This window comes from Loxodonta africana, chromosome 16 (genome assembly GCF_030014295.1).
Source record: "Loxodonta africana isolate mLoxAfr1 chromosome 16, mLoxAfr1.hap2, whole genome shotgun sequence".
In the NCBI taxonomy this organism is placed as follows: domain Eukaryota; kingdom Metazoa; phylum Chordata; class Mammalia; order Proboscidea; family Elephantidae; genus Loxodonta; species Loxodonta africana.
Genome location: NC_087357.1, coordinates 33,822,621 through 33,844,377, shown reverse-complemented (window position 1 = coordinate 33,844,377; position 21,757 = coordinate 33,822,621). Strand labels below are relative to the sequence as shown.

At 38.0% G+C, this 21,757-nt stretch overlaps 1 protein-coding gene across 3 annotated transcripts in view; it reads right to left on the bottom strand.

The window, feature by feature from the left end:
• CHUK (component of inhibitor of nuclear factor kappa B kinase complex) overlaps positions 1 to 21,757 on the bottom strand; it is a 43,854-nt gene that overhangs the window by 17,068 nt on the left and 5,029 nt on the right. For 2 of the 3 annotated variants that reach the window (XM_010589068.3, XM_003409178.4), the window contains exons 2-13: positions 18,346 to 18,440; positions 15,341 to 15,455; positions 14,304 to 14,373; positions 12,238 to 12,326; positions 10,988 to 11,077; positions 10,723 to 10,847; positions 10,439 to 10,546; positions 9,497 to 9,632; positions 5,590 to 5,784; positions 4,269 to 4,371; positions 618 to 741; positions 101 to 252 (exon numbers count right to left, since the gene is read on the bottom strand). In XM_010589068.3, the coding sequence (XP_010587370.1) occupies positions 101 to 252; positions 618 to 741; positions 4,269 to 4,371; positions 5,590 to 5,784; positions 9,497 to 9,632; positions 10,439 to 10,546; positions 10,723 to 10,847; positions 10,988 to 11,077; positions 12,238 to 12,326; positions 14,304 to 14,373; positions 15,341 to 15,455; positions 18,346 to 18,440 (1,402 nt within the window). Of the gene's footprint in view, positions 1 to 100; positions 253 to 617; positions 742 to 4,268; positions 4,372 to 5,589; positions 5,785 to 9,496; positions 9,633 to 10,438; positions 10,547 to 10,722; positions 10,848 to 10,987; positions 11,078 to 12,237; positions 12,327 to 14,303; positions 14,374 to 15,340; positions 15,456 to 17,356; positions 18,304 to 18,345; positions 18,441 to 21,757 lie in introns of those variants that run through there. The other variant, XM_064269450.1, reaches the window with a different exon arrangement.

Sequence of the window (21,757 nt, the reverse complement as noted above, 5' to 3'; positions counted from 1 at the left end):
TCTCAGTAAGTGAAACGACTGGCTATGATCAAGAAGGCAAACCAGCAGAGGGCTTCGAGAGACTAGAGACCCCTTTCAAACACAATACCCAAACACTTACATATCCCATATGTCATCTGCTCACTGTATCTCTCCAAGTCAAGCTGAATACTTTTGTGAAAAAACTCCAATTTAGCTTTCAGCTGCTGAGATGCTGAGATCAAAGTGTTCTTCATTTTTGTCAAGTTAGCATTGTATCTAAGAAGACTTAACCTAAACCACAGCCAAAAAAAAAAAAAAAAATCACCATATCAGAAACAAAACACTGGACAAAAATTTAAAAACTTAAATTGCCATGAGCCTGAAGCCCAAGTTTCTATTATCAATCTGTGAAAAGTAGCTATCTCTAGAATCTGATCTCTAAAAACCTTCTGCCTGTGATATTCTATGATAAAACAATCTTCTTTTACTAGAACCATTCTACTCTCAAGCCATTACAACTGGATGGTTTCAGACCATTGGTAAGAATTCTGTAAGTCTGATCAGAACATGCAAACTGACCCAGTTTTTAAATACTGCATGGAATACTGACTGGTAAAAACATGACACTGTAGTTATAAACAACAGAATCTACTTACATTGCTGCTCTTTGTCCCTGAAAGAGCCTGCTGTAGTCTTCTTTTAGCCCAGATACATAATGCACTGCTTCAGCCCATACTTTCCGCAGTTGTATGATGGGTAGCTGTATTTTGCTGTCCTGTACTACATGCAAGAAGATGGGAAAAAGGGGAGTTATTTTTGAACATCTTAAGTAATTTATTATTTTCTGTGATTTCCTGGCCATGCAAGTAGCATTCCCATAGATGTTGGAAAGAACCACTTGTTACCATTACTGAGCACTTTCAATACACAACCCTATTACAGATACAATGTGGAACTTGCTGTATCTGTCTTTTTGTTCTTGCTTCTCCCCAACCTGGAACACTCTCTTCATCAAAGCAAAGTCTTTTTTTCTTTCAGGTTCTAAATCAAGTCCCATCTCCTCTACAACCCACCATAGTCTTTCCTGCCTCTAATAATTTTCATCTCCTAGACCCCAACCCAGCTTCAGGAAAGGATACAGGGTGAATGGTAGCCTAATAAGATATGCTTTCTTTGATGTCAAACTTATGAGATTATCTATTTATGACTATCTCTTGCCTTTTTTTCGAGTAAGGGAATGCTGCTTTTCTAAAACCATGGCAGGTATGTGATAAGTCCAATGAAATTTTGTTTTAAACATTATGAAATTCTCCATGATTGAAAGAGATTCACCCTATATTTTAAGGTGGCAAGTATATCTTCTACTATTCTTTTCTAAGGAAAATCTTCAGAGAATGGTTAAGTAGAACCTGCCACACTAGTGTTCATACTGTAAAAACACATTATCTGAAGCAGACTTTAAAAAAATAAAGCTATGTATCTAGAAAAATCTCTGCCTCCCCTAATAATTACTACTAACCTTAATTAACCATTTTTCTATTCTACATATCCATACTTCCTTTTATGGTTTCCTACAATATACAAAAAAACAAAAACAAAACAAAACAAAACTCTGGGGTAGGCGAATTGACCAAAAAAAAAAAAAAAAATCAAAACTTTAAAAATAAACGTTGAGAACCTAAAATAAACAACATCCCAGTAGCAATGAGCACACTCAGAGCCCAGATCTTGGTTTCTAATACTATTCTCTTTGGAGAAATGGCTGATTCTAGGACTGGGGTAGGAAATATACATGATAAGCCTGGAACGTATCGTAGTGCCTGAAAATAAGGAAGTGCTAAAAGAAACAAAACAAACCCCTCCACACACACTGATGAGGGGTATGTAAAAGGGGCACAGGAGTCAACTCAATGAGCTCCCAAAGGCCAGTGCTGGAACAATTTAAGCAAAAAATAAATATCTGTATTGGATTATAATCCAAAGTATAAGGTAAATATCTATGAGTTCATACTGATATAAACAAACAATTGAATAAATTAATAAATGGGAAAGAAAAGACAAATGTTCCATGCAGAAGAATTCCAAATAAATTAAGTAGATACTCTAAAGGAAGGGGAACATAACTTCCAACTCTTTAAGCGTGGGCTGCAAACAATGAGTTCCTTCCAAAGAATACAGTATGGAAAGAGGGAGAAAAGACTAATCTGACAAACATCTCAGCTAGATGATCAAAGTTATCCCAACAGTCATAAATCATGCTGTTAACCAAAAGGTTGGTGGTTCAAACCCGCCAGTGGCTCTGTAGAAGAAAAGACGTGGTAATTGGCTCTCGTAAAGATTTATAGCCTAGGAAATCCTATGGGGCAGTTCTACTCGGTTATATAGGGTCACTATGAGTCAGAATCAACTCAACAGCATGCAACAACACCCTTTGATATGATGTGATAAAAATGGTACTTTACCTGTAGCTCTTTCTCTCAGAAGACCTATAGCCTCAGTCTAACCATGACAGATAAAAAAAATAATAATAATAAAATTCCAGAAGAGGGTCATCCTACAAAACATCCTATTCCATAAAACTGTCAAAGTAATCAAAAACAAGGAAAGTCTGAGAAACTGTCAGAGCCAACAAGAGCCTAAGAAGGCATGACAACTAAATGTAATGTGGCATTCTCGATGGGATCTTGGAATAGAAAAAAGACATTAGGTAGAAACTAAGGAAATCTTAATAAAATATGGACTGCAGTTAATGTATCATTATTGGTTCATTAATTCTAACAAATGTACCATAATAATGTAAGATGTTAACAACAGGGAGGGGTGTGTGTGTGAGGACTATGAGAACTCTATCTGCTCAATTTTTCTGTAAGTCTAAAACTGTTATTTTTAAAAAGTCTATAATACACCAATGTTCACTGCAGCACTATTCACAATAGTTAAAAGGTGGAAATGATCCAAAAGCCAATCAACAGATGAATGGATAAACAACAACAACAAATGTGATATATCCAAACAATGTAATTTTGTTCAGCCATAAAAAGGAGTGAAATTCTGATACATGCTATGACATGGATAAACTTTGAAAACATTATGTTGAGTGAAATAAGCTGGCCACAAAAGGACAAATATTGTATGATCTCACTGACATGAACTACCTAGAACAGCAAATGCATGGAGACCGAAGTTTAACTGTGGTTACCAGGGGCAGGGGGAAAGAGGGCATTACTGCTTAAGGAGCACTGAGTCTCTACTAAGAGTGATAAAAAAATCTGGAAAGGGGTAGTGGTGATGGTTGCACAACATGGTGAGCATAATTAATGTCACTGAATTATACATATAAAAAGGTTAAAATACCAAGTACTTGTTTTAGATCTGTATCTATCTATCTACCTATATGTATATAAAACTAAAACCAAACTCATTGCCATCAAGTCGATTCTGATTCATAGCAACCCTATAGGACAGAGTAGAACCGCCCCACAGGGTTTCCAAGAAGCAGCTGGGAGATTTGAACTGTGGACCTTTTGGTTAACAGCTGAGTTCTTAACCACTGTATCACTGGGGTTGTGTGTGTGTGTGTATATGCAGGCATACACACACACACACATATACATAATTTTTTTAAGTCTATTAATAAACAAATAAATATAGTGTAGGGGAAAGGGGATTAACTAGAAAGAGACATGAGGCAACTTTCTGAAGTGAAGAAAATGTTCTATATCTTGATGGTGGTGTTGATTACACAGGTATATACATTCGTCAAAAATCATCTACCTTTAGTATCTGTGCATTTTGCTGTATGCAAACCATACCTTAATTTTTTTTAAATCCAAAAGAAAACTAATAAAAGGCAAAAGAAAGGAAAGATTATATATAATTTATGCCTTATGACCAATATTATTCTGGAAATACCTGGTTTTAGTTTGGCTAAACATAAATTGGCCACTTAACTCCTCCAAAAGAAAAGAATAATTCTCCCAGACTCAATTAAAACATTTGAACATCAAGCAGTATTCACTGGACGGAAGAAATAATATTTGAACATGCTTAGATAATGGTTTAATTAATAGTAGAGATTCATTCTCCTATCTGTGAGAGCCCTAGTCACAGCAAAGTAAGTATTCTTACAAATGAGGGATCCAGTAAAATCTACCTTTCAATCTTCTATTCAATTTTCACCACATACAGAAACCTGAAGTATGAAAGATACAGCACAGAAACACCGAGAATCCATTCCTACTAATCATGTTAAAGTCAAAATTACATTATTTCAGGTTTAAGCTCAGCAGTAAACGGGCTATACTTACCAATATAATTTACACAGTCAGATAAACTTCTGGAAGCAAATGGCCCTTCATATACAGTCTTACTTTTATCAAACAAGTAAACCATATAGCTATCACAGCCTCTCTGAAAAAGATACAAACAATTAAAATTCTACTCAAAGATCCTTGGAAATGCTAGGTTCTCTAAAGACTTAAGCACTAGATGTCTCACCTTGAAATACAAATGAACAGAGCAATCTACATTAGCATAACCCTATAGATTTAGGGTCTAAATTTTGTTTAGAAAAAAATAAACAAAGAGCTGTGGTATGGGCTAAAGCAAAAAACATTACCAGACCCAAAGGGACAAAAGCAAAAAGTCATGACCCCATATAGCCATACACTGAGAATACTATTCAGCAATCAAAAGGAATGAAGTACTAATACATGCTGAGACATGGATGAACCTCAAGAACAAGATGCTAAGTGAAAGAAGCCAGACTACGTATCATATGATTGCATTTATACAAAATGTCCAGAAAAGGCAGATCTATAAAAAAAGAAAGTAGATTAAGTTGTGGTTGCCTGGGGTGGGCGGAATGGAATTAACAGTTAATGAATAGGAGGGATCATACCAAAGTCATGGAGATGTTTTAAAACTGACTTATAGTGATGGCTGCATAACTCGGTAAATTTATTAAAAAATCATTGAATTGTATACTTGAAATGGGTGAACTATATGATATGTAAAATATACCTCAATAAAGTCATAAAAAGAAAAACGAAAAAAAAAGAAGGCATTATCACAAACATATTTTACTATCTACATATCCTCAGGCAAGATTTAAGACTGCTGGTCTAATTTCAAGGTGCTAGGCTTCAAGTAAGTGGAGCCCTGGTGGTACAGCGGTTAAGTGCTCAGCTGCCAACTGAAAGGTTGGAGGTTCGAACCCACCAGCTGCTCCACGGGAGAAAGATGTGGCAGTCTGCTTCTGTAAAGATTTACAGTCTTGGAAACCCTATGGGGCAGTTCTACTTTGTCCTATAGGGTTACTATGAGTCAGAATCAACTTGACAGCAGTGGGTGTGGGCTTCAAGTACAAGAAGGAAAAGAAAAAGGAAGGACAGAGCTGGCACCAATGGGAAAGTCATACAAAGTTGAAAACAACAATGTTTCATTCTATCATGTTCATCTTGTAAAATCAGTGATAAAAGTAATGAGTAGGATAAAACTAAAAGAATTACAAGACATATGCCACTCCCAAGGGACTCCAAGTATATATCAAAAAATGCAGGGTATGCAATCCCTTTATGCAAACGTATTTCATATACTTTTTTTTTAGGTATATTAAAATTCTCTTACAACTCCATCTAGGACACATTGAGAGGCTGGTTTGCGAGGGTCCAGAGAAATTCCTGTCTCTGAAAGAAGCTCCTGAGAACCAGTATTTATCCCAGTTTCACGCTCAATACGAGACTGTAGTGAATGAAGACTTTCATCAGGTGGCAACAAGAAAGAAATTATCTTCGCAGAAGTCATATTTAGGATGTGTACTATCTGTATAAATAAGAAAAAAAACAAAGGATTAACAATCACTTGCTACAGGAAAGATTCAATGTTAAACACTAAAAGGGGAATCTGAGCAAAAGGCATTATCTCTGCACTAAACAAGGTTCAGCTTTTTCTCCAGAGTGAGATCTCCTTTTTATTATAAAATGACACTCTGAAAACTGAAGAGCAGAGTTTAATTTTCTATTACAACAGAGGTTAATTCTGACAAATAAAATTTCAAAGTTCTAGGGCTGCAACAAAATCAAGAAGTAAAAAGGCAATAAAATTCAAAAAAGCAATGATTTATTCTGAGAAACATATCTAGGCACTGAAGGAAAACATTCCCACTTATAAAGTATCTAATACATTCACGACATTTTGCATAATATACCTGTCAATTAATCTTCTAATCTCCATTTTGGAATGAGGGAGAAACCTAGGCTCTGCGAAGTTAAATAACTTATTCGGGATCACACAGTGGGTAACTGGTAGGGTTTGGATCTCAAGTCATATCTGTCTGACTGCCCCATGTTGCTTCAAAAAACAATCTTCTGATAGAAGAGCTAGGCCTCTCTTTAAACAAGAAAAGTACTGTTATCCTCATTTTTCAAACAACTCAGCCAAATCCCAGACCAATTAAGTGGCCTGCTTAAGGGCCGAAAGTTAGATAAGAAAGCTATCTCACCTAAAAAAAACCAAAACCAAACCCATTGCTGTCGAATCGATTCCAACTCATAGCGACCCTACAGGACAGAGTAGAACTGCCCCGTAGAGTTTCTAAGGAGCACCTGGTGGGTCTGAACTACTGACCTTTTGGTTAACAGTCGTAGCGTTTAACCACTACACCACCAGGGTTTCCCTTCTCTCACCTAAAGGCCCAGTAAAAGGATTTAGATGAAGCCAAATGAGTGCGAGGCTGAGTCAGGTGGAGCTCTATCCAGGTAACCAAGAACAGACATACAGCTGAAGGTCAGTCTTTTGAAAACAACTTGATTTTAAATTCTCTTCCATTGTCCTGGATACGCCATGCAAATTAATACCTCGGTTTCTCCATACCTTACAGTTGAATTATACATGCAAATGATTAAAATTATCTCTGTTGGAAATGCTTAGAGGTAAGGCATTAATCCACAGCTACTATTATTTCTACTTACAAATCCTGACACAGATACTCAAATAAGGAGTGTTACAGGAATACCAAATTGTATTGCTAAACTGAAATTAATCCCTTTTTCATATAAACTCCAAATGTCGTAACACGATTGCCCACTATTTTCCTTAGAAGACTGTAAGAGGTCTTCCTTTAATACGTAATAATCTTTTATGTTTAAAAAGGGAAGAAGGGCAGGGAAAGGAATCTTCAAAATTGACATGGACTTACAATACAAGTACACCAACTAAAACCTCGCATGCCTTCCCAGCCTAGGCAGATTTCACACTATGACAGCTGCTACTGACAGCAACAGCAAAACCTTGGGATGAAACCTCTGTGGTGGACCTTTACTTTTATACAGGATATATGTCAAGCTTCATAAGCACAATTAAGTGTTCTGGAATTCCCAGTCTCCACAACACTTAAATGTGTGGAGAACACTTAACTGCGCTCATGAAGAATCTGTACATGGATCAAGGGGCAGTTGTTCAAACAGAGCAAGTAGATGCTGCATAGTTTAATGGCAGGAAAGCTGTGCATCAGGGTGTATCCTTTCACCATACCTATTTAATCTGTATGCTGAGCAAATAATCCTAGAAGTTGGACTATATGAAGAACGGGGCATCAGGATCAGAGGAAGGCTCATTAAAACCTGCATTAGCAGATGACACAACCTTGCTGGCTGAAAGTGAAGATGACTTGAAGCACTTACTGATGAAGATCAAAGACCACAGCCTTCAGTATGGATTACAACTCAAGAGAAGGAAAACAAAAATCCTCACAAATGGTCCAACGATAAGCAACATCATGATAAACAGAAAATACTGAAGTTGCCAAGGATTTCATTTTACATGAATCCGCAATCTATGCCCACAGAAACAGTAGTCAAGAAATCAAAAGATGCACTGCATTGGGCAAATCAGCTGCTAAAGACCCTTTGAAGTGTTGAAAAGCAAAGATGTTACCTTGAGGACTAAGGTGCACCTGACCCAAGCCATGGTGCTTTCAATCACCTCATATGCATGTGAAAGCTGGACAATGAATAAGGAAAACCAATGAAGGATTGATGCCTCTGGATTTTCGTGTTGGTGAAGAATACTGAATATACCATGGACTGCCAAAAGAACAAACAAATCTGTCTTGGAAGAAGTACAACAGAATGCTCCTTGGAAGCATGATGACAAGACTGCGTCTCACATATTTTGGACATGCTGTCAGGAGGGATCAGTCCCCTGGAGAAGGACATCATCCTTGGTAAAGCAGAAGGTCAGCAAAAAAGAGGAGGACCCTCAATGAGATGGATTGACACAGTGGTAGCTACAACGAGCTGAAGCACAGAAACAACTGTGAAGATGGCGCAGGATCGGACGTTTCATTCTGCTGTGCACAGGGTCACTATGAGTTGGAACTGACTCAATGACACAACAACAACAACATATGTCAAGCTAGGGTAAGTGATTCTGGCGTCCCACTCACCAAAGCTCTGAACTGAAAGGAAATAAAAGAAAGGGAGAGGAAATATATCTTAAATGTATCCATTTGTTCACTTAAATATTTGGACAGGAGAATAAAAAGCCATTTCAGAAGATGAGATGGGCAGTTCATGCTGCATGGACTGCAGAGAGGGAAGTATAGAGGCATAAAAGCCAGGTAGGCCACCTGGAGCAAAGAAGAACGAAGAATACCAAAGACATATGGAAAATATTAGCCCAAGAAACAGAAATGGCCACATAAAAAAGGGACTCCATCAGCCTGAGACCAGAAGAACTAGATCATGCCTGGCTACCATCAACAACCGCCCTGCAGGGAACACAACAGAGAGTCTCTGACGAAGCAGGAGAAAAGTAGAGTGTGCAGAACTCAAATTCTAGTAAAAAGACCAGACTTAATGGTCTGACGGAGACTGGAGGCACACCGGAAAACACGGCCCCCCGGACTCTCTGTTAGCCCAGAACTGAAACCATTCCCAAAGCCAACTCTTCACACAAAGATTAGACTGGACTATAAAATGTGAAATAATACCCGTGAAGAGAGTGCTTCTTAGCTCAAGTAGATACATGAGACTAAAGGGGCAGCTCCTGTCCGGAGGTAAGACGAGAAGACAAAAAGGGACAGGAGCTGGCTGAATGGACACGGGAAATCCAGGATGGAAAGGAGGAGTGTGCTGTCACATTACAGATAAAGCAACCAGGGTCACATAACAATGTGTATATAAATTTTTCTATAAGAAACTAACGTGAACTATAAAGTTTCACTTAAAGCACAATTTTAAAAAAAGCCGGATGGGAACCTTCCTCACCAAATCAAGTCTAATATGATTAGACCTAAATGAACGAAGTGATAATGGAAAATTTAAAAGATGCTTCAAAGGAGGAATCAACATAGACCACTTAGAAAGAGAAATAAGGAGAAGGCTTGCTAAAAAAATAAAACACACTACCTCTATAAATATTTTCTTTTTCAATAAACATCAGGAAAAGATTATTAAAATACATTTATGCTAATTTTCAAAATAAGCTTTGACATCAATGCAGGTCTCACAAAGTAGACACTATTAAAACTAACCTTCAAATTCAGAATGTGATCCATTAACATGAAACATCTTGGCTGCTTTGAAACAAGATCAACAGGTCCCCCTCTCTGCTGAGGATCCCAATTCAGCATCAACTGTAGCCAGTTCTCCATGGATTCTACTATTAAACTAAAGAACGTATAAAAATAGGTAAAAATCTCACATTTATATGTTCTAATTTTTCTTTAGTATTATAAAAAAGGTAATTTTATTGGCTGTCCATTTTCTTTCCCATTACCTGTCTGTACTATTTTCTATCTTATTTTCAAACAGTTAATGGAATAATAGTGGACGAACTTTTTCCATAAAAAACAACCACCAAAAAAAAAAATAGATATTTAAATTAGTTTACGGCAACTCCAACAGATGAGTCCAGTTCCATTCTTCAAGGAACCCACCCACTTACTTCATTATTCCAAGAATCTCAGCACATAAGCCAATCAGTTGAATGGCAGCAGCTCTCGTTTCCACTAGACCTGTGCCGTCCAATATAGTAGTCACTATATCTACACCTCAGGAGCCCTGGTGGCACAGTGGTCAAAGCACTCGACTGCTAACTGAAAGGTCACTGATTCGAAACCACCAGCTGATCCACAGGAGAAAGATGTGTCAGTCTGCTTTGGAAACTCTCTGGGGTTGTTACAGGTCAGAATCACCTAGACAGCAGTGGTTTTTTTTGGGGGGGGTGGGGGGGCGGCAGTTATAGCTACATTTACATTTAAATTAATTAAAAGAAAATAAAAGTTAAAATTCAGTTCTTAGTCACACTAGGCACCTCGCAAGTGCTCACAGCCTCATGTGGCTAGGAGAGACACAGAACCTTACCATCATCATAGAAAGTTCTACTGGACAATGTTACTTGAGGCAGACAAATTACTGTTCTCTTACAACCCTAGAGAAACTGAGGCAAAATTCTTCAACTAAAACACACTTACCTACAAAGGTTATTTGGTTGAGGTAAATGGCTACTGAACCGAACTTCTCCTGTCATCTCTTCACATGCAAATATACACTTTGGATCCTTCTTCTTAATCTTCTCATGCCTGTAAGACAAAAGCTACCTCAGCTGACAATTTGATTCTGACAAACACTATTAAGGTTTCTTGTCATTTAATTTTATTTAGTTTTGTGTTTAAAAAGACAATTATAACAAATTAGAGACAAAAATTTAAAAATTCCATTCCCATTAAGCATGCAAAATTTCTCTTCCACTTCTTACCAGGTGAATGGCTGCAGATGATGCAAAAAAGGCCTATACCCAGCAATACATTCAAACACCATGGTCCCAAAGCTCCAGTAATCCACAGTGGCTGTGTAAGGCTTATTCTCAAAAAGCTCTGGGGCCTTAAAAAAGAGAAGATGCTTTAAACACCAACACTGTATGGAAAAAACTACTTTATTTTTGACTACATTATTCATGGCTATCCAAAATTAGAATGAGAATCTTATACACTCAAAATTCAAAGAAACAATACGTGTCTCACCAGATACTGCAGTGTTCCCACAAAAGATGTACACAGACTTCCCTGATCAACATCTTTGGCGTATCCTAGATCGATTATTTTATGCAATATCTGTAAAATAATAGGACAAAGTATGTTTTAAATGGTTGAGAAATCTGAAAAGGAAAGGCTGCAGAGAGGATGGTGGTAAAAGGTTTGGACTCTGGGAAAACAAACATGTCCCAATTGTGAGCTCCACCTCTTACGACGAGCCTTGTGATCTTGATCAAGCTACTTATCCTGTTTCCTCTATAATGGGATTGCCAACACTACCTACTTCACAGAATTATTAGTAGGATTCAATGAAATAGTGAAGGTGAAGAACTTAAAACAGTGCCTGGCACATGGTAAAAATCAAATATAGACTGGCTATTAATTTTTACTTTGGTATAGTCAGAATAAGCTTGACCCATTAAACTGGAGGACAGAGGGAACAGTAACCTCCAAACTTGAAGAACCATCTTAGAGTGGATCGAATGTGAGTAAACACCTATCTAACTTCATTGCAAGAATGTCCTAAATCTTTGGATAGAAAAGAAAGCAGAGATAGTTGGTGCTAAAAATAAATGAAAGGTTCCTAAGAGAAGCATCACTAAAGCACTGCCCACCATCTTCACTAACTAAAGAGTCAGCCAGTTCAATTCAAGTTTAAGACTCTTGGCTTTAAGTCTTCATTGGAATGGAACTTACATGCAAGAAACAAGAAAAATGTTCAAATTGTTCTGATAAAAACAAACATTTAAGGAGTCAATTCACAATTTCTGGTTATTTTCAAGATGATTCATATAGGAATCTGAGAAATCAAGGTTTTGAATTTTAATTAAATACAGAAACCAGTACTTTTGGGGAGGAAAATTATTTTAAAAAATACATTTTCTTCTTATAGTAAAGCTGACTCACTGTGTGTGTATGTGTTTGGACGTATTTCATAAGAACGAAACAGCAAGGATTAACAAATTAATTATTCACTGCCTACTATCTAAGCTAGATACAATGCTGGAAAAGCAGAAGCCAAAAAGACAGGTTCCGTCCCTTCTGTAATGGAGCTACTGTTTACCAGAGGAGACAGGCAACTAAACTCACAACTACAGTTCAGTATGGTGAGAGAGAGCAAGAAAAGAAAAAGAATAAGGTGCTATGTGTACACAGCAAGGGAACCAAACCTAAAAGACTAACCAGACCAGGGAAATTATATTCAATAGGCAAGGAACATTTCTCCAGGTTTCACCTACCTTCCCACCAACATCCTGAAGAACTATGTTTTCAGGTTTTAGGTCACGATGTATAATTTTGTTTTCATGCAAATATCGAATCCCAGATCCTAAATAAGTTTAAAATGTATTTAGAGGTAATAGAAAACATCAAGTGAAAAAAAAAATTCATTTCACATTTTGTGCATAACTGCTCAGACACTCAAATTTACACGGACCATCATAATTACATGACTACAATAATATATGGTTACAGCAGTTCCAATTTTCTCCACAAAAAATCTGGTAACATTAATTAATACTTTGGAATTATAATATATACCCAATTAACTAAAAGAATTAACATTAAAAAGAAATGAAACAAACAACTGAGAAAATCCCTATATTTACCCTTACAGCCTTTCCCTCTCACTTAAATCACTCTCTTTAACTAGACCATGGCCTCATGATCTAGAAAAGCACCACAGCCGAAATATGTAACGAAAGAGATTCCCGGCTCTTGAGCTTCCTCCAAGGGCCTACCAAAACCAAACCCGTTGCCGCTGAATTGACTCCAACTCGTAGCAACCCTACAGGACAGGGTAGAACTGCTCCATAGGGTTTCCAAAGCTATAAATCTACAGAAGTAGACTGCCACATCTTTCTCCCATAGAGCAGCTGGTGGGTTCGAACCACCAACCTTTTGGTTAGCAGCCGAGAACTTTAACCATTGCACCACCAGGGCTCCTTCTCCAAGGGCCTAGGTACTGGTTATTTTAGGGATTTTTCAGAAGTAATTCTGATTAAACAGATTTCTACCCTAAGAGCTGACCTCAGAACCTATACCCAAAAGAGATGCAATTCTACTATAAACAAAATTACTGTGCTAATGGGGGGGTAAAAATTAATGAGGTCATTTCACACCATTTTTTGTCAGCAATTAGAACATCTATTAGCCAACGTGGATGTCTAGCCAAAAACAAAAAATAACAAAATATCTCTTTTTTTTATTGTGCTTTAAGTGAAAGTTCACAATTCAAGTCAGTTTCTCATACAAAAACTTACACACACATTGTTATGTGACGATAGTTGCTCTCCCTCTAATGTGACAGCACACTCAACCTCTTCACTCAGTATTTCCTGTGTCATTCAACCAGCTCCCGTCCCACCCTGCCTTCTCATCTCACCTCCAGACAGGAGCTGCTCACGTAGTCTCATGTGTCTACTTGAGCTAAGAAGCACACTCCTCACCAATATCATTTTATGTCTTATAGTCCAGTCTAGTCTTTGTCTGAAGAATTGGCTTCGGGAATGGTTTTAGTTTTGGGCTAACAGAGAGTCCAGGGGCCATGACCTCTGGGGTCCCCCCAGTCTTAGTCAGACCATTAAGTCTAGTCTTTTTACTAGAATTGGGGTTCTTCACCTCACTTTTCTCCTGCTCCATCAGGGATTCTCTGTTGTGTTCCCTGTCAGGGCAGTCATTGGTGGTAACCAGGCATCATCTAGTTCTTCCAGTTCAGGCTGATGGAATCTCGGGTTTATGTGGCCCTTTCTGTCTCTTGGACTCTTATTTTCCTTGTGTCTTTGGTGTTCTTCATTCTCCTTTGCTCCAGGTGAGTTGAAACCAATTGATGCATCTTAGATGGCCGCTTGGTAGCTTTTAAGACCCCAATGCCACTCACCAAAGTGGGATGCAGAATGTTTTCTTAATACAATTTGAATAACAAAATATTTTAATTTTAATTTAGCACCAATATTAATAGTTAGATTTTTCTGATTCCTTACAGGTGTTGAAAAAAAAATCTATGATTTGTGTAATATACCAAACAAACCTGAACCCGTTGCCATCAAGTATATTCAAACCCACTGCCGTCGAGTTGATTTCAACTCATAGCAACCCTGTAGGACAGAGTAGAACTGCACCATAGGGTTTCCAAGGAGTGGCTGGTGGATTTGAACTGCCGACCTTTTGGTTAGCAGCCGAGCTCTTAACCACTGTGCCACCAGGGCTCCAATATACTAACAGTTAATTCCCAAGTAGTATACGGAATCTTCTATGGATCAAAGCGGTATTAAATTACAATGGTAATTTCATACAGATTACATACCTATATCACTAAGTAAAGAAAGTATCTGGCTTTCTTTAAGTCCACAGCAATTTTCTGGCTTGTTGAGTAGCTAAAGAGAAAAAAAAAAAGGAAGTTTAAAAATGTGTACTACCAATATTGCTGGGCAACAATAGCTATATACCTTAACAACTATCCACTAAGAGCATATGCAAATGAGTGAATAAGTTATAATAAAACAAAAGGGCTTGGATCAAGTAGACACTTGAGACTATGTTGGCATCTCCTATCTGGAGGGGAGATGAGAGGGCAAAGGGGGTTAGAAGCTGGCAGAATGGACACAAAAATAGAGAGTGGAGGGAAGGAGCGGGCTGTCCCATTAGCGGGAGAGCAATCAGCAGTATATAGCAAGGTGTATATAAATTTTTATATGAGAGACTGACTTGATTTGTAAACTTTCACTTAAAGCACAATAAAAAAAAATTTTTTTAAATGGACATTAAAAAAAGAAAACAAAAGGGAAAAATGACCAAATCCATACTGAGGACATGTAAATCCACTACGAGCCTTACTCATGACAAGGCTCATAAAAGTAAAGATAAAGGTGGAAAAGTATTTGAACTTGGAAAAAAGTGAAAAAAGTCTCACAGATATAGATAAAAATAGCCATATGGGAAGATTCAAAATGAGATTTCAAAGGAAGATTTACAACAGAGAAAATAACTTTTTTATAAGCATCTTAACACAAACATTGACATTTTAACCTAACAGCATCAATATAATCCTTTCCTACAAATAAACAAACAAACAAAAATATACATTCTAAATCAGGGGTTGGCAAACTTTTTCTGTAAAGAGCCTAATAGTAAACACTTTCGACTTTGCAGGCCGGAAGGCCCTGTAGCAGGAACGTAGCCACAGGTAATATGTAAAGAAACGAGCATGGCTGTATTCCAGCAAACCTGTTTATAAATACAGGCAGCAGGCCAGAATTCTCTGACCCCCGTGTTACCATAATGAAGGTGACTCTGCTAAAGTACACGATTCACTGTCTCGCCATCTCGAAATAGCCGTACTACCTTCCGAAGGTCTCCTCCAGAGCAGTACTCCATCGCGAGAAGAGGCACATCATTAACCAAGACATTCAGTTCCTCAGGAACATCACAGGCCTTTACCACATTGTCATGGTTCAACCTAACCAGAAAGGGAACACAGTATCATAAAAAGTTCTCCCCACTGAAATGGGGCAGCTTTTGAAATGGGAGTTACTCTGGGGTGGGGGGGGGGTCACTATTTATAATTTCTCGCTTATATGATTAAAAATCAATATTTTCTTTATATTTTTTAAAAGTATAGACAAAAATGCTATCACTATTATGCTACTACTATTACATTTCTGTGTCAAGAAGTGTTGTAAGCAGTTTACATATATTAACTCATTTATTTGTCACAATAATCCTATTGCAGATAGATTGATATCCCCATCATTCATAGAAGTTTATCAGTGGTTACCAGCGGCAAGAGGGAGAGGGAAAGGGGGGATCACTGTTTAGGAAGCACTGAGTATATGTTATTGGTGATGGAAAATTTGGCAAAACGGATACAGGTGATGGCTGCAGACCATGATTAATGTAACCAATGTGACTGAATAGTACATGTAAAAATGTTGAATTGGCAAATGTTGGGTAATATGTATTTTTACCACAATAAAAATTTAAAATAAATACTGAGTTATACTATGTATTGTTTTCTAAGTTTTTTTTTTCTTTTTAACTTAACAATATATCATCCCCATTATCATTATGCAGTAGATCCCAAAACTAGAAGGGATTCCTACGTCCCAGGGACCTAAAGAAACAGAATTTCCAAGTAGCACCTGAAAGTCTACACTGTTAACAAGTTTTCTTGGTGATTTTGCCACACAGCAAAATGTGAAACCATTAAAGTGAGTGGAGAATAGACAATGAAGTCAGAAAGCAATCACATCCAGTTCTGACTCTACAAACTATGAGCTGTGTGACTCTACGAGCTTCGACTTCCTCAACTATACCTAAATATAGAATTGCCAAAACAATTAGAAGAATTATCTGTAAAGCATTTAGCACACTATATGCAGACACTTTAAAATATGTCTACAAATTATTTGCTATTTCTCCAGCCAAGAACTTAATCCTCCTCCCCTTGAATAACTCATTTCTAACAAACAGAATGTGGCAGAAAGGATGGAGGGCAACTTCTGAGGGTAGATCACAAAAGACATGGCAGCTTTCATCTTGCTCCTTCCCTCAGCTCATTTGCTCTGGGGAAAGCCAGCTGCTATGTCATGAATATTCAAGCTGCCCTATGGAGAGGCCAATGTGGTGAGGAAGCAATGCCTCTAACTAAGAGCCATGTACGTGAGTTTGTATGCAGATACTCCAGCCCCAGTCAAGCCTTCGGATAACTGCAGGTCCAGTCAATATCTTGGTATTTCTCAGGTGAGACCCAGACCCAGAATCATCCGGCTAAGCCACTCCCGAATTCCTAACCCACATAAACTGTGAGATACTACATATTTGTTGCTTTAAGCCAGTAAGTGTTACCTTAATTTGTTATGAAGCAGTAGATACACTATCTAACAAAAGTAGGTACAAAAGAAATGGGGCAGTGATTTTTCTTTAACTATAAAGTATAATAGATGAGCAATGCCCAAGATCCAGAAGAAACAGATTCATCCTCAGAGAGCTAAGTCTGATAATACCTAGCCTTTTTAAATTCTTTTCCTGTTTTTTTAAAAAAAAATTTTTATTGTGGTAGAAATATACATAACAAAACACGTCATCTCAACAATTTCTACATTTATGATTCAGTGACATCGATTACAGTCTTCATGATGCACAACCATTATCGCTATCCTTTTCTAAACTGGTCCACCATCGTTACATAAACTCAGTGGCTCCTAAGCAAAAACTCCCCTTTTCCCCTCCCCTCCATCCCTGGTAACACTAATAATCTGTGGTTTCAATATATTTGCTCATTTCATATAGTGAAATCATATAATATTTGTCCTTTTGCAACTCATTTACTTCATTCAGCATGACATTTTCAAGGCTCACCCATGTTGTGGTATGTCTCAGGGCTTCGTTTCTTTTTACGGCTGAGCAGTATTCCATTGTGTGTACATATCCCATTTTGTTTACCCATTCATCTGCTGATGGCAATTTTGGCTGTTTCCACCTTTTGGCTAGGGTGAAAAGTGCTGCGATGAGCACTGGTGTACAGGTTTCTGCTTGCATGGCTGCTTTCACTTCTTCTGGATATACACCTGTATGTGTACACCTATATGTTGCTGAGTCATACGGTGTTCTATGTGCAACTTTTTGAGGAACTGCCAGACTGTTTTCCACAGTGACTGTACCATTTTATATTCCCACCAGCAATGGATGAGGGTTCTGGTTTCTCCACAATCTCACCAACACCTGTTATTTTCCTTTTTTTGACCACTGCCATTCTAACAGGTGTGAGGTGGCACCTCATTGTCATTTGATTGTATCTCTCTAATGGATAATGAGTCCTGATGATGCAGTGGTTAAGAAATCAGCTGCTAACCAAAAGGTCAGCAGTTCAAATCCACCAGCCACTCCTTGGAAACCCTATGGGGCAGTTCTACTCTGTCCTGTAGGGTTGCTATGAATCAGAGCTGACTCGACGGCAACAGGTTTGGTTTTTGGTTTAATGGCTAATGAACAGCCAACTTTTTAAACTAAACCTTCTTAATCATAATGTAATACTATTTGAAATAGAAATAGAAATTAAAGAGTGGCAGATATGCTCCCAAGAAGATACTGAGAAGAGTGGATTCCTGGCCTCCTTCCCTATGATGACATGTGACTGGGCTGCCAAAAAAACCAAATCAAACCCAGTGCCGTCGAGTCAATTCCAACTCATAGCAACCCTATAGGACAGAGTAGAACTGCCCCATAGAGTTTCCAAGGAGCGCCTGGCGGATTCGAACTGCCAACCCTTTGGTTAGCAGCCGTGGCACTTAACCACTACACCACTGGGCTGCAGGACTGAGGAAATACGAGTCATCAGGTACACTTACTTCTTCATGATCTGGATTTCGTGGCACCACCGTTCTCTGTTTTTAGTACTTAGCTCTAGGCGACAAGACTTAATTGCTATTTTGTGATCAAGCTCCTGCCAAAATAGAAAAACAACAGAAAAAAGTATAAACTAGGTTCTTGTGCCGATTTGCTTACTACAGAAGAAATGTCCAGCTGGAGGAAAAAAAAAATAGTCTTTAAGTCTTATACTTATTAAGCAAATTTATCCACAACTTTTTTAAGCCACCACTTTTGGTAAGTAAACCATGAGACTATTAAACCAAAGATTCAAAACTGACCTTTAAACACACCAAAGAGCACAAGGTACTGAGTACTGAGGCGGATCATATGGCTGGTCTCCTCAGAACACTGTCTCATACATAAAACCAAAAATAAACCATTGTCATCAAGTCGATTGGGACTCACAGTGACCCTATAGGACAGGGTAGAACTGTCCCATAGGGTTTCCAAGGCTGTAAATCTTTAGGAAAATAGATTGCCACATCTTTCTCCCATGGAGTGGCTGATGGGTTCAAACTGCCAACGTTTCAGTTAGCAGCCAAAAGCTTTACTGCTGCACCACCAGGGCTCCTAGGTCTCATATATACTGCTAGGAAAATATAAAGACCCCGTCTCCCTGACAAGCTCCTTTAGTCAAGAAAACTAACAAGGGTCCCAGTCTCCGGCACAACTAGAATGAAGAGGATAATTCAGGGGCTCCCTGGCCTCAACCTCAAGAAATAGTTTTAACATGACCAAGCCTAATACAAAAAAATTCCAAAATTAGGTACTAATCTTAGTATTTTAAATGACAAGGAAAAAACTCAAACAATGATTTTACTGCAGCTTCCACATCTATAAAATGAACATACCAGCTCCTGCCTATGACTAGTAATTTAGCCAATTCTGACTAAAATTAAACTCACTCTGACACATTACAGGAGCTAGCTAGACCTCATCACATTCAGTGCTTACTTGCAATGCTAATGACGCAGACAACAGCCCAGTTGAGGCCAAACAGGCTGTACTATGTTTCTGACGTTGTCAGGAGGGTCCAAAATGACGTCTGAAAATGTATAGTCTAACACAAACCAGAGGTGTGATAAAGGCCATGAATGAGTAAAGAAGAGTGAGGAGGAAAAAAAAAAATTTTTAACAGAACTATAGGAGGGGAAGCAAGACAGCACTTGAAAACTGGGATTGTCACAATGCGGGGGGAGGGGGAAGAAGGCTAGTGATAAAGACAGTCTATGTGTAGAGAAAAAGAGGCCTGCCAGTGCAGTGCAAAAGCAGTCGGCTGCTAACCAGAAGGTTAGCAGTTCAAACCTACTGGAGAAAAGACCTGGCAATCTGCTTCCATAAAGATTACAGCCTAGGAAACCCTTCAGCAGTTCTATCTACTCTGTCCTATAGGGTCACTACAAGCTGTACAACAATAACATGCATAGAGAGAGAAATAAGGAAATAGGACAGACTATAATCTAGCCTAACTAGAATCCTCACTCCCTTCAATCTTTCTTTTGTTATGAGTAGGTCGCTATTCTAACTATTGTTGTTGGGTGCCTTCAAGTTGGTTCTGACTCATAGAGACAACAGAAGGAAACACTGCCTGGTCCTGCGCCATCCTCACAAATGTCCCCTGTAAAATCTTTACTACCTCGGAGACAATCTAGTACAGTCATGAACAATGTTAAACCCTAAATTCACATACGAATGAGGCAGGAAGCTATCTGTTTCAAAACGGTCCCACCCTTAAAAATCCTTCAACCACTCTATGAAGAGCTTCCCTACTCTACGTTTTCAGAGTGCTCTGTGGGACATTTATAGATACCTAGCAACAGCAAGAGAAAAAGTTGTGCTAAAATAAATTTGAAAAATACTAAATCCTTTACTATGGGACTTCTTGGAGCTCTTAATATACTCATGTAGGTTATAAATTTCCAATGAAGGAATAATATATGCATTTACTCAAAGTATTTATATATTTAGCCATAGTACCCTTTTTCCACATTATTTCATAGGATTAGTTTTCCAAACACACTTTCAGAAGTGCTACCCTACTCCCTAAAAAGAGTTCTTCGGTTACTATGTCATGCTTCCATATCACTTTGCGAATACCTTCATTATACAGTTACCACACTGTACTTTAATTGTTTCTGTGTCTGTTCCTCTTACTAGACATGAAATCTCCTTGAGGGCAAGGAATATTGTTTTTGTTGATTTTGGCACCATCACCACCCACACAGGAATCAGCTAAACAAACCATCTCACACATCCTTTTTCTCTTCCTCATTGTGCTTTGATAGGTGTAGATGAAATACTGGGACATGGCTTCCACCAAAAAATGAGGATCTTGAAATCTATAAATGCAAACCTCAAGTAAGGTTTGGAAAAGGAATGGTGTTAGGGCCAAAATCAAAGAATTATCCCTACTACTTGAACAAATAGAAAGAGAGCAACAGAAGAAACCCTCAGGCACCAGAAGAAAACATTATAAAAATCAGAGCAGAACTAAATGAAACAGAAAAACAATTGAAAGGATTAACATGGCCAAAAGCTGGTTCTTTGAAAAAATCCACAAAATTGAGAAACCAGTGGCCAAACTGACAAAGAAAAACAGGAGAGGAAGCAAATAACCTGAATAAGAAATGAGATGGGCAATATTACAACAGACTCCACTGAAATTAAAAGAATCATATCAGATTACTGTGAAAAATTGTACCCTAACAAATTTGAAAACCTAGAAGGAATGGATCAATTCCTAGAAACACACTTCCTACCTAAACTAACACAAACAGAGGTAAAACAACTAAATAGACCCATAACAAAAGAAGAGATTGAAAAGGTAATCAAAAAACTCCCAAGAAAAAAAAAAAGCCCTGGCCCAGACGGCTTCACTGCAGAGTTCTGCCAAAGATTCAGAGAAGAGTTAACGCCACTACTACTAAAGGTATTTCAGAGCATAGAAAAGGTAGGAATACTCCCAAACTCATTCTATGAAGCCAGCATATCCCTTATACCAAAACCAGGTACAGATACCACAAAAAAAGAAAATTACAGACCTATATCCCTCATGAACTTAGATGCAAAAATCCTCAATAAAATTCTAGCCAATAGAATTCAACAACATATCAAAAAAATAATTCACCATGACCAAGTGGGATTCATACCAGGTATGCAAGATGGTTCAACATTAGAAAAACAATTAATGTAATCCATCATATAAATAAAACAAAAGAATTACATGATTTTACCAATTGAGGAAGAAAAGGTATTTGACAAAGTTCAACACCCATTCATGATAAAAACTCTCAGCAAAAAAAAGGAATGACATTTGCAAATCTTATGACAGAGTATGTATTCCTTCTGTCCTCAAGTCCAAATGTCAAAGGTCCCAGTTTTGGGGAAGGG